Source organism: Erithacus rubecula (assembly GCF_903797595.1).
Source record: "Erithacus rubecula genome assembly, contig: SUPER_Z_unloc_3, whole genome shotgun sequence".
NCBI classification, from domain to species: Eukaryota; Metazoa; Chordata; class Aves; order Passeriformes; family Muscicapidae; genus Erithacus; species Erithacus rubecula.
The window spans coordinates 3,346,870-3,359,015 of record NW_027635944.1 but is presented as its reverse complement, the minus strand read 5'-3'; the positions used below and the strand labels follow the sequence as shown (position 1 = coordinate 3,359,015).

Sequence of the window (12,146 nt, the reverse complement as noted above, 5' to 3'; positions counted from 1 at the left end):
GAAAAACAAGAAAGTACAAGAGAGTATCTACATTTGCTGTTAAATACCTCTCACAGTGGTATGTATGTGAAGTACTTGTAACAGTTTGCTTCTTGTCCTAGGTGCTTATTTGAAGCAAACAGCAACCGATTATAGACATTAATCTTTCTTTGATGAAGGACAATAACACAAGCATTCTGCCCTAGGAAGTGTTGGAAAACAACAGCACTTTATTTGAAGTGCTACAAATATTTACGCACATCTTTTACTTCTCATCATTATAGCTGCTAGGGTGTATTTTTTTAATCCAGTGAACAAACTAATTTAACAGTCGCCCTGACAAAAATTTTCATGCCTGTGTTAGTTTTCACCACCTCCCTTCTTCTCTGAAAAATGTCTCAGAACATTTCTGTTAGCAGAAATTTTATTAGTGCATTACCTTTGCAAATAGTTATTGTTGTTGCTTGCCTAGAGCATCTGTGCAGCATGAAGGGAGATGCTGGCTCTGAACCCACATCTAAGTGACTAAAACTGCCAGAAAAGCAGACTTACCATCAGGACGAAGAGGAGTGCTGACTCCTCGGGGTATGAAGTAACTTGGAAGAGATTCTGCCGGAGAAAGTAAATGAAATTCAGAGAATGTAAATATTAAAACAAAGGAAATGCAAAGAACTGAAATAGTTATGGTTGGAAGGGAAGGCTATGTTGGTTACAGACACAGTGTAGGTTCTGTAGGGTGCCATACCAGAGGCTGTGTCAGTTCCAGACACAGTGTAGGTTCTGTAGGGTGCCATACCAGAGGCTGTGTCGGTTCCAGACACAGTGTAGGTTCTGTGTCTAGGCTGTCCCCAGTGTACTGGAATAAAAAAACAAATAAAAACCAAATCAAGACAGAATCTACATTTACTGTTAAATACCTCTCACAAAGGCACATATGTGAAGAACTTATAACTGTTTGCTTCTCGTCTTAAGTGCTTGTTTGAAACACATGGTGCCTGATTATAGGTATTAATCTTTCTCAGATAAAGGACATTAGCACAAGTATCCTGCCTTAGAAGTGTTGGAAAACAAAAGCACTTTATTTGAAGTGCTACAAATATTTACGCACATCTTTTACTCCTCATCATTGTAACTGCTAACAAACTAATTTAACTGTCACCCTGACAAAACTTTTCATCCCTGTGTTAGCTTTCACCACCTCCTTTCTCCTCTGAAACAAGTAAGTCTCAGAACGTTTCTGATAGTACTTACTTTATTACTCTATTATCTTTGCACTTAACTCCTGTTGTTATTTGCCTACGGAAGCTGTGCAGCATGAAGGGAGATGCTGCCTAGGAACCCATATCCAAGTGACTCTAACTGCTTGAAAAGGACACTTACCACGAGGAGCAGGACTACAAGGTGTACTCATTCCTTGGGGTACAAATGGATTCCAAAAGGATGCTGTTCAGAGAAAGTAAATTTGAAAAACAACAAAATGCACAGAATCAATATTATTATGGTTGGAAGGAACAGCTGTGTTGGTTCCAGCCACAGTATAGTTTCTGTAGGGTGACACGCCAGAGGCTGTGCTGGTTCCAGGTGTAGGGCAGGTTCCACAGAGTGTCTCACCTGAGGCTGTGTTGGTTCCAGGTGTAGAACAGGTTACATAGAGTGTCTCACCAGAGGATATGTCAGATCTTGGGTAAGGGCAGTTTCTGTGTCTAGGCTGTCCCCCGTGTACTGTAATAAAAAAAAGAATAAAATCCAAATCAAGACAGAATCTACATTTGCTGTTAAATACCTCTCACAAAGGCACATATGTGAAGAACTTATAACTGTTTGCTTCTCATCTTCAGTGCTTATTTGAAACACATAGTGCCTAATTATAGATATTAATCTTTCTTGGACAAAGGACATTAGCACAAGTATCCTGCCTTACAAGTGTTGGAAAACAACAGAAGTTTATTTTGAGACATAAATATTTGCACACATCTTTTACTCCTCATCACTGCTAGGGTGTGTTTTGGTAATCCAATAAACAAACTAATTTTACAGTCACCCTGGTAAAAATTTCAATTCCTGTGTTAGCTTTCACCACCCCCTTTCTTTTCTGAAACAAATCTTAGAACGTTTCTGATAGTTCTTATTTTATTGCTGCATTATCTTTGCACTCAACTACTATTGTTATTTGCCTGCAGAAGCTGTGCAGCATGAAGGGAGATAGTGCCTAGGAACCCAGATCCAAGTGGCTCTAACTGCTTGAAAACTAGACTTACCATCACATGGAGAAGCAGGAGCAGGTAGAGAAAGTGAATGAGCTGCTTCAGGTTCAAAGTGAACCCGCAAAGATTTTTTTCATAGAAAATAAATTTTAAAAGGCAGGGAAATGCACAAAATTGAAGTGTTTATGACTAATAGGAAAGGCTATTGCAACAATGTTCAGGATTTATGACAGAAAGAAAAGTAAAAATCTTCATGAAAAAAAAAAAGAAAAGAAATTGGAGTACTGGTCGACAGCCAACAGAACATGAGCCAGCAGTGTGCCCAGGTGGCCAAGAAGGCCAGTGGCCCTGGCCTGTGTCAGGAGCAGTGTGGCCAGCAGGAGCAGGGAGGTCATTCTTTCCCTGTACTTGGCACTGGTGAGGCCCCATCCTGAGTGCTGTGTCCAGCTGTGGCCTCTCAGTTCAGGGAAGATGTTGAGAAGATTGAGTGTCCCCAGAGGAGAGCAACGAGGCTGGTGAGGGGCTTGGAACACAAGTCCTATGGGGAATGGCTGAGGGAGCTGGGATTGTTTAGCTTGGAGAAAAGGAGATTCAGGGGTGACCTTATCAGTTATCACTTATCACAGCCTTAAGTTGCACCAAGTAAAATATAGAATGGATATTAGGAAAATTTTTTTTATGGGCAGAGTGGTAAAGTACTGGAATGGTCTGCCCAGGGAGTTGGTGGAGTCACCATCCATGGATATGTTTAAAAAAAGACTGGATATGGCACTTGGTGTCATGGTTTAGTTGAGCATGGGCTGGTCTTGATGATCTTGAAGGTCTCTTCCAACCTTGTGATTCTGTGATATGCTGGTTAGGAACCCACATTTAAGTGACTAGAATTGCTTGAAAAGCAAATTTACTATCAGGAGTAGGTCCACGAGGTGTAATGTTTTCTTTGGGTAGAAATGAAAACCAATTGGATTTGTCAGAGAAAGTAAATTTACTTCAGCAGAAGAAAATGTTTCAAACTATGGAATTGCACAGAACAGACATAGTTATGGTTGGAAGGGAAGGCTATGTTGGTTCCAGACACAGTATAGGTTTCTAGGGTGACAGACCAGAGGTTAAATCCATTCCTGACCCAGTGTTGGTTCCATGGTGCAGTTCCTCAATGCTTACGTCACCTTCTGCTACCATTTTTGGGAAATATGGACTACAGCTCTGGCCAAACTAACCTTCTGATCCATATGTAAAAGTCTGCTGTCTAGGCTCACTCCTGCGTGCTGGAATAAAATTGAAGAATAAAAAAATAAATCAATAGAGAAACTACATCTGCTGTTAAATCCCTCTCACAAAGGTATGTATGTGAAATACTCATGACTGTATGGTTCTTGTCTTAAGTGCTTATTTGAAACACAGGGCATCTGATTTCAGATATTAATCTTTGGTAGGCAAAGGACATTACAACAAGTATCCTGCCCTTGGAGATGGTGGAAAACAAGAGCACTTTATTTGAAGTGCTACAAATATTTACAGAGATCTTTTACCCCCTATCATTAGAGTTGCTAGGGTGTGTTTTTAAACAAATTTATTCTCCCTTTCACTCTAATTAGGGAACACATGCCATGTTAGCCACTGAAGGGAGTCCTTTACGTTTCACCATCAATTGAAATCAACACTTCATACTCTTCAAATATTAGTCAGGCATAATGTTACAGGCCACATTTAAATTAAATCACTGTAATATTCAAATATGTTACAACAGTCTGACAAGTTAAAAGTTCCCATACCTAGAATACTGAGTAACAAACAATTCTTGCACAGAAAAGGCACTTTCTTTGCCAAATAGCAAGTGTGGGGTTGAACGACTATATTTCTGAACACTTTGTCCTAAGTTACTTAATGGGATTTATAATATAAGTTTCGTATTGGTATTATTTTAAACTGTGTGATTTATACTGTTAGGTTACACGTATGACTTGTGTAAGGAAAGCCACATGATAAGGAGAGCATTTCTACCAGGAGACCTGCATTCCTTAGCTATGCAATAATGTTGGCAAGTGACACCCAGTTGATTAAAATCAGGCAAGAAGATTTTTGCAACTTGTGTGTTCTTCAAATGAGTGAAAGTGTAGATTTCTTACTATCTTAAAAAAAAAAAAAAAAAAAAAAAATCGGGCAGTATAAGGTGCACTTGCAAGTTTCAGAGTCTCCTTCCATCCTTGTAAGGTTACAATCTCCAGGAGTGCTCCAGTCTTTTCAGTGAACAGCAAAGGTTCACAACTATATCTCCTATACTAAATGTAAAGAGTATTATACTTACATAGATAATAATAAATGCATCACCCCAACTTTAAAGTGTGAGAAATCTCTCACAGCTTAAAAAGGACTAAGAAAATTTGAATTTCTGAATGCAGAACTAGTAGGGGGGGGGGAAAAGTCTAGGTAAACCCCTTCCTTTCCACATACTGAATACACAATACACATATAATATATATACATATACATATACACATATAATACACTAAACACATAATACAAATTATTTGTATAAAAAGAAAAGCAAAGATGACATGAAGAGGCCAGATAAAAACAGTGAAAACTAGAAATATGTTAAAAGATAAAGGAAAAAAGTAGTACAATAAGAACTCCTGAGGGGAAAGAAAGTTTTTGGAAAAGGTAAACAAATAAGCAGAACTAGATTTGATTTGTTTTCTCCCTGAAATGAAAAAGGAAGAACTGCTGGACATAGTGATAAGCAGGATGTAGAGAGGGACCCCTTAATTCCAATTCTGTACACGCTGAAGGAAGGAGTAACAGCAGGTAAGAAGCAAGGGCAAAATGAGGCATTGATAGGTCTTGCAGATTATATTTAATTCATGTGAGGCAGCAAGGGCTCTGTAAACTCTTAGGAGCTTACAAAAGCAGATGAGTAAGACATGGGAAAGTTAAAGGCTTCAAAAAAAAGCATAGTAGCCATAAAACTTTGTGCATTCTCTGCTTGTTTGAATGACATGGGACTGATGTAGCCTCTGGTCCATGTGTTTCCATCTTTTTTCAACTTACCTTGCTGTCCCTGAAGTTTGGCTTTTGCACCACATATCTCGTTCTCTGCAGAATACATCCGCACCTGAGCGTCTTTTCTAGCAAAGGACATTTTACTCTCCAGAACTCCACGAAGAGCCTCTCCTCTCTCGAGTTCTAACATTAATTTCATTAAATCATCTTCATAGTGAGACATCTAGAAAAAAAATATTTCAGAAATTGCATTCACAGCTGTTCTAGTGTCATGTCTGAATTTGAAATACAGTCTTGAAACTTAGAATTTTGGATGCTTTTTTGAAAATGCAAACTGATCCTCTTGTTATATCATTTTCATGTACCTTAAACATACCCTTCTCTCAAAGTAACTTCTGCCTTAAGACAACAAAAGTTACAATTGTATTCTACAGTCAATTTTCTGATAACTTATTTAACAACTGGAAAAACAGTCATGTTGGGATTCTAGATTATCAGACACCTAGTAACTCATTATGGAAACACAAACTTCCGTCCAATGATGTTCAGCAGTCAAGCAGAATTCTATTAAACACTACAAACAAAACAGAGAATACACTTCAAAAAAGGTTCTGATCCGGTGTAAGAAAGATAGTCTAGTCACTGCTGCCAGAAATCACCACATTCAAGCCATTTGAATGCAAGAAGGTGGATAGTCAAATATACATTTCTTCAGAACATCTACAAAGCAGCAGTATCCTTATTAATAGGAGCACCATTAATGGAAATTATTTAACCCCATTAAAAAGGTTCTGCCTGATGCTCTTGTGGCAAACTAGTACCTAAATGAAGTAGCACTAAGAAAATATTTTGTTGAAATTTTCTTTAGTTTTAATTATGATCACTGCTGCAAGTAAGAATTCTGCTCTTAGGAGTTTGTTAGGGGCAGCTGCTGTGGGTGCTCATTCATCTGTTTTAGATTAAATACAGCCAATAAACCAAGTTTGTTATTCCATATCTATTTTTTAGACATTCCTGCTTCTTACACAATGATTTGTTCTTGTTGTGCTCCTGTTGCTCCATCAACGGTGGGATGATTCTCTGAAATGGATCCCTGGAATTACCAGGATTAAAACAATCCAACAAACCATGACTTACATTGAGAATTCCAAGGCTGGGTGCAAAATATTCCTCTGCATGACTCTGCTGTTGTGTAGTGCTCAAGTTTCTTACACACACCTTCAACTATCAGCAATGACACTAAAAGTTATATCAGTTCCTACAGACAGGCATGAGAGATCTGTACAGTGCTGCTGCTTTGTTATTTTCCAACTAGCGACGGTGATTTTGATTCTCTCGATGAGAGGAACAAATTGCATTTAAGGAAATAAATTACATTTATTTCAAGGGTAAAAGAAAGCAAGTAAGCAAGAAAGCAAACAAAAAAAGTCCTTACATCTTCACTGTGTTGACTGGTGAATTCCAAGTACTTTGTCTCAAGCGCCTGGAGATTCATTCTCAAATCTTCAATGAGATCCCTTTCGGATTGATTTCTGCCCTGAGGAGATCCTTGCATATCAGTGCCCGATCTGAAAAATGTGTTTTCCTTTAAAATGAGTATTCCTTTAAAAATTCAAAGGCACTTTACTTCAATTACCCAAGCATGGGCCCCGAGATTTAAATATTCACATAAATAATATTACTTTTGTGCCATTTGCATCTACTATTGCTCTTTGAAGAAAGCATTATACAGAATTGCTTCTTTTGCAAGGTATGAAAGATATGGCAGCAGGAACTTGAAAGAGAAATGCACTTTGCATTAAAAAAACTGATTTCAGCATAATGTGCTCATTATTCTTTTCTGTATTTGTTTTCAATAATGAACTTCCATAATTTTTGATCATTAACTTCCAGGAGGCTTAAAAACAGCATTCCGATAATGCAAGTTAAAAGAACTGGCAAGCTCTTTGTCTCCATGATAAGTCTCATTTTTTTAACAGGAGTTACCATCTCAAAACCATCTCAGTTATGAAACAAATTCATAGATGTAGAAAAAAACCTCCCTTTTGCATACTTTGTCTTCGGAGATACACACATTCAAACTACAGACATGCAACTGATTACAAACACAAGACAAATTAAAGGTTTGGTTCCTCCAATTACTCTGTTCAATCTTAATTTCCACAACTATTTCAGCTATAACAAAATCTACTTGGAAATGAGCAGCATCAGCCTTCAAGCACCCCAAACAGTAATAAAAGAGTCAAAATCAAGTTTCTGTATATTAAGTGAGAAATCCAAATATAAAATATACAAATTTGTATATATATATACAGACATAAATATGTGCAGATACACATAAACATATACACATAGATGAATGTATGCATATTAAAAACACATTTATTAATTAGTGAAATATCTTTAAGTGAAATTATTATAACTTCAAACTGGACAACTTTGAAGTTATTTCAGTACTTGAAAATCAGTGTTCATATTATTTGATATGTTGGTTTTCATATTATTTTAAGTATGTAAGAAAGACTGCAGTAACCGTTTCCTCCACACAAAACTGCAAGAGTTTGTGGGCAATAAAAGTGAAATACACTGATAAAAGAAATATGAATTAAGCACTAAATTGGTATCATATAATACAGAAATGTAAATACTAAAGAACCGTACCTTTGTCAACATCAAGTATTTTTTACAGAAATGATATTGTACTGCCATTTAATAAATAGATCCTTCTAAATAAAAAAATTACCACTTTTCTTCTACATTTATGTATAGGCACAATAAACATTTTTCATTACCAAAATGACAGGTTTGCTCATGTTTTTTTTTTCTTTGACTGGCTAAAAAGACACAAATGCCATCAAGGAGGGGATTGGTAACTTAGAAGTCTTGACTTTAAAGACATTACTACTATTAAAAGATAAAATTTCAGGTTTTTAGCTGCAAAATTATATGGCACCACAGGAATTAGCAAATTAAGGATGCTATGGAAATGAAAAATTAAAATTAGAGCACTAAAACAGAGATTATTATATAATGTACTGGGAAAAAAACATTAGACATCTTTTTGAAGTAGCATTTTATGAACAACTTCTGAACTCATAATGTAGTAGGTGGAAACTTAAAAAAATATATCAGAAAACCCTATTTTTTTGCATATAGAATTTTAAAAAAACCAAGCTAACTAAAACAAATAAATGAAGGAAAAAAACCCAACTAACCAGTGACAGAATGGTTGAACTATTATTATGTTAACAACTTCATTTTGCTTATCTACCTAAACATTTTCAAATACTATAGAAACTAGCCTTAAGAATTTTTGTTTCTGTGATACTTTCTTTAATTATCACAGCATGGCCAATAAAAGCAGTACCTTATGAAGGCTTCCTACTTCCACCTGGAGATTTTTACTTTCATCTTCATGTAACAACTAGAAGTACTACAACCATAAAGCTCTCTGAAGATTCAAAGAAAAAACCCCACAAAAGTGTGGAAAGTTTCAAAGCATGGACAATTTAATGTCTCTCAAATTTCAGAGAATGTTTTCAAATTCTATTTTCATGTACTACTAGTTCATCAACCCTTGGTTTTGAGCTAAAACACGTTTTTTACGCACACTGTTTCTATCTAAGACATCGTTTTTAGCAGGACTTTAAGAATCTTCAAGGAAGCATATGAGGTGAAGGAGCTCTTGATTTCTACATTGCAGAAGAGATTTTGTAGTTCAAAACCCAAATTCTCAGTGTTCACAAGTCTGATGGTTACACTCAACATTGACACAAATCCACCTTTTCACTGCCTTCGTTTCCACAGCTGGCAGAAAATGCAGAGTAATCTTGCAAGAGAGAGAAATGTTCTTTCACTTACTACCTAGCAGTGTCATTTTGCTAAATTTCTGCAGCTGGAGGAGCAGACTGCAGTCTGATTTTCTGACCAAAGTCCGTATTTGTGGAATTTGGCTGTTCCTATGTAAGTGGCAGTTTTGTACAGACTAAAGAGAGACAAATAGTTTGTGACAAAGATCAAACTCCTATTAAGTTATAAAACACAGGGATCATGGTAAGACTCAAAGCCAAGCTCTACCACCTCAATTAATGTGGAAACCCTCCTGTGCCTCCTGGGCAGTATTCCTATGTGCTGGCAGAAACTCTCTCTGCCTCCTGATGGCTCTATGACAGCTTGCATGTATACAGCATATCTGGTTCCTCCTGAATTGCATCATTTCAGGCATCTAGAAAATAAAGAAGCTACAAAAGCAGGAAACAATCTGCTAGACATAAAAATCCAGAACTGGACCTCACCGATTAGCTTCCCCACAAGTGATGTTGATTGAAGTCTGTGAAGTCATGGTGGTGAATATACAGCTTATGAAGTCTATAAACTGTGGGGAATTAAGAACATAGTTAACCATATATTCTTTGACTTGATGAGCATCAAAGATTAGTCTATTCCATATCATAAAATCATTACGGCCTCTAGCACAGATAGGCTTTACTTTATTTGTCAACCCTCTAAAATATTAAACTTTTAACCACTCTTGAACAATTACACAGTGTCACTGCCACGTCACTTGAGCAATTACCACAACTGCAATTTGATGGGAGCTTTAGAAAACAGAATTGTATTGCCAGTCCTCCAAGCCTGAATATTGTAGAGAAATAAATACATATATATAGAGAGGAGACTATTCACTGTCAGAGTTTTCAGAACACCAATAATTTTGTTATTTTGTGTTATGTTTGTGTAGATTGAGCTACATTCTCCTAGAAGATTGCAAACTCTGCTTCTCTTCAAACCACTTCTAAGGGAGATAAATGATAGTACTATGATTTTTTAAGTAGCTCAAATACACCATGTTACCTGTCTAATAGAACACTTGCTGTGTTAAAGGCTGCTAAGGCTGTCAGAAATTGCACAGCAGTTTTGCATTGATGTAGCCCTGAGAACTAAGAAATTAGTCTTTTTGTAACACTAGTCTCCTTATTTTTGCAAGTTACACCAAACTCTCATTAGCTTACTACCACACATAGGCATAAATTTAAAAAGCATGCTATTTCATCCAGAAAAAAAATTCCAGTGCCATGGAACGGCTTATGGGAGTTCCATAATTAAACAAAACAGCAAAGAAAGTTTTTGCTGGGGGAATTGTGTCTGATGTGTCATAAAAAACTTGTATCAGTTTCTTCTTGCAAGCTTCTGAATATATGCTGAATACTTCAGAGCAGACCACTGATTTAGAATAGATATGAGGAAGAAACTCTCCTCATTGAGGGTGGTGAGGCCCTGGCATAGGTTGTTCAGAGCGGCTGCGGCTGTCCCATCCCTGCAAGTGTCCAAGATCAGGCTGGACACGGCTGGGAGCAGCAACCTGGGCGAGCAGAGCCCATGGCAGGGGCTGGAACGAGACATTTGAAGGTGCCACGACATGTGAAGGTGACAGACACCACCCAAGAATAAAGGCAAACGTGATCTTAAAAAGTCGAAGCGCACTAAGTGAAAGCAGGCAAAGCCTGGAGCATCAACAAACGGGCAGCGGAAGCGCAGAACTCACCGGACAGTCTGCCGGCGGTGCCTGGAGCGGTGGCGATGCTGCTCCTCCTCCAGCATGACGAGCTGCGACGCTCGCAGGGCAGCGGCTCCCGGCACCGCAGCGACTGCAGGGCTGGGACCAGCTGCGACAAACGCGGAGCCGCAGCCGGGAACTCCACGGTTGCCACGGACGCGCACGGTGATGCCACAATGCCCGAACCGGGCGGGCTCTGCCGGGGCTCCCGCTGCTCTCCCCGCCCTCCCGGACGTGTTTTAAGGCTTAAGGGCTCCCCAAGGGAAAATAAAAGTGCAGGACACTGAAAGCACCGACTGACACCAAAGCCACACCGAGATGTGCGAATCCTCAGGACAGCGCACTCTTGGGCCAGAGAGAGGAACGAACAGCTGGAAAGTTTCGAATGTCTGTGCACAGAATTCAAAGCGCTCTCTGGACCAAAGGAGCTCATTTCCCTCCATGAGGAGAGAGTCAGGGTTATGAAAGGTTCTCGTAAAACCTCTTGAACGCAGATATTTTGAGCCCCGATGTGAGCGTGTATGTCAAACAACAAGTGAATAAACGCCACCCTACAGGATCCTGGAAAAGCACTTGCTTCTTCCCTGAGCACTGTTGTACTTTCTGTAGCTCTGTTTTTCAAGTTCCTGTTAAATTCTCTGTCTGCACACCCAGCATGCAGATGATTTAACTCTTTGCTGGCATCAGCCACTGTATCCTGAGCTTCTTTCAGGTTTTGTCTTACAGCCCACCTCCATCAGGATACTTGGGATATATCCTTAAGACTGAAGGTTTTAATTGCAAGAGATAAAAACTCCATAACATTTCTGACTGTCTGGGATAAGTCTCAAAATTTAATTTCTCATATGTGACTTGATGGCTGTAAGTGGCTTTCAGCTGCGGTTTTGCTAATTCTGTCTCATGTACTTATTTAAAATATATTGTGCCAAATGAAAGAAGGGGGGATAGAGGGTATGTTGTGTGTTGTTTCACTTTTTCATTATTATTTCTGAGTGATTTTAAAACAAATAAAATAATAAAGTAGAGAGCAAGACAACAACTAACTCCATGGACAAATCACAGAAAAGTGAGGCTGAAGTTTGGATATCTGAAATAAAGATTGAGTTAGGAAATGCAGACCTTCCCACAATTGTCTTCTCTGTCCTTCTGTGAGGAGAAGTTCTCAGGGCTAGTCCATGGCCAGATGTTCTCTATGTGTCTTCTTTTAGAGTTTCATGTAAGACTTAGCTTTGATCTGCTGCTTCACTGGGCACACACCCTACTCCCTGTTTTCCTGCATGAAGACAAGCAGCCCTAATGCACCCAGCTGTCCCAGCCCAACAAAATATCACTGGGATGCTGGCACTCGCCTGAAGCTCTGCACTGCTACCCTGAGGCAGGGCACGCTCTACCCCTTCTCACAG

At 38.6% G+C, this 12,146-nt stretch overlaps 1 protein-coding gene across 1 annotated transcript; it reads right to left on the bottom strand.

Annotated features, from left to right (window-relative positions):
* Positions 1–253: 253 nt before the first annotated feature.
* On the bottom strand, positions 254–10,988 carry LOC306814919 (uncharacterized protein). The gene is made up of 9 exons (XM_079331436.1): positions 10,732–10,988; positions 9,482–9,561; positions 6,622–6,754; positions 5,235–5,409; positions 3,404–3,451; positions 1,591–1,701; positions 1,360–1,422; positions 776–835; positions 254–588 (listed from the first exon to the last, which is right to left on the bottom strand). The coding sequence occupies exons 2-9, from the start codon at positions 9,526–9,528 to the stop codon at positions 497–499; spliced, it is 729 nt and encodes a 242-aa protein (XP_079187562.1). The 5' UTR covers positions 9,529–9,561; positions 10,732–10,988; the 3' UTR covers positions 254–496.
* Positions 10,989–12,146: the final 1,158 nt, after the last annotated feature.

Bases quoted from the DNA above. Each gene is read 5' to 3' on its own strand.
- LOC306814919 (XM_079331436.1), bottom strand. From the start codon at position 9,528: ATGACTTCACAGACTTCAATCAACATCACTTGTGGGGAAGCTAATCG. The intron at 5,410-6,621 runs GTAAGGACTTTT...TTTTTTTTCTAG, and splicing joins CCAGTCAACACAGTGAAGAT to ATGTCTCACTATGAAGATGA. The intron at 1,423-1,590 runs GTGAGACACTCT...TTCTCTGAACAG, and splicing joins TGGAACCAACACAGCCTCAG to CATCCTTTTGGAATCCATTT.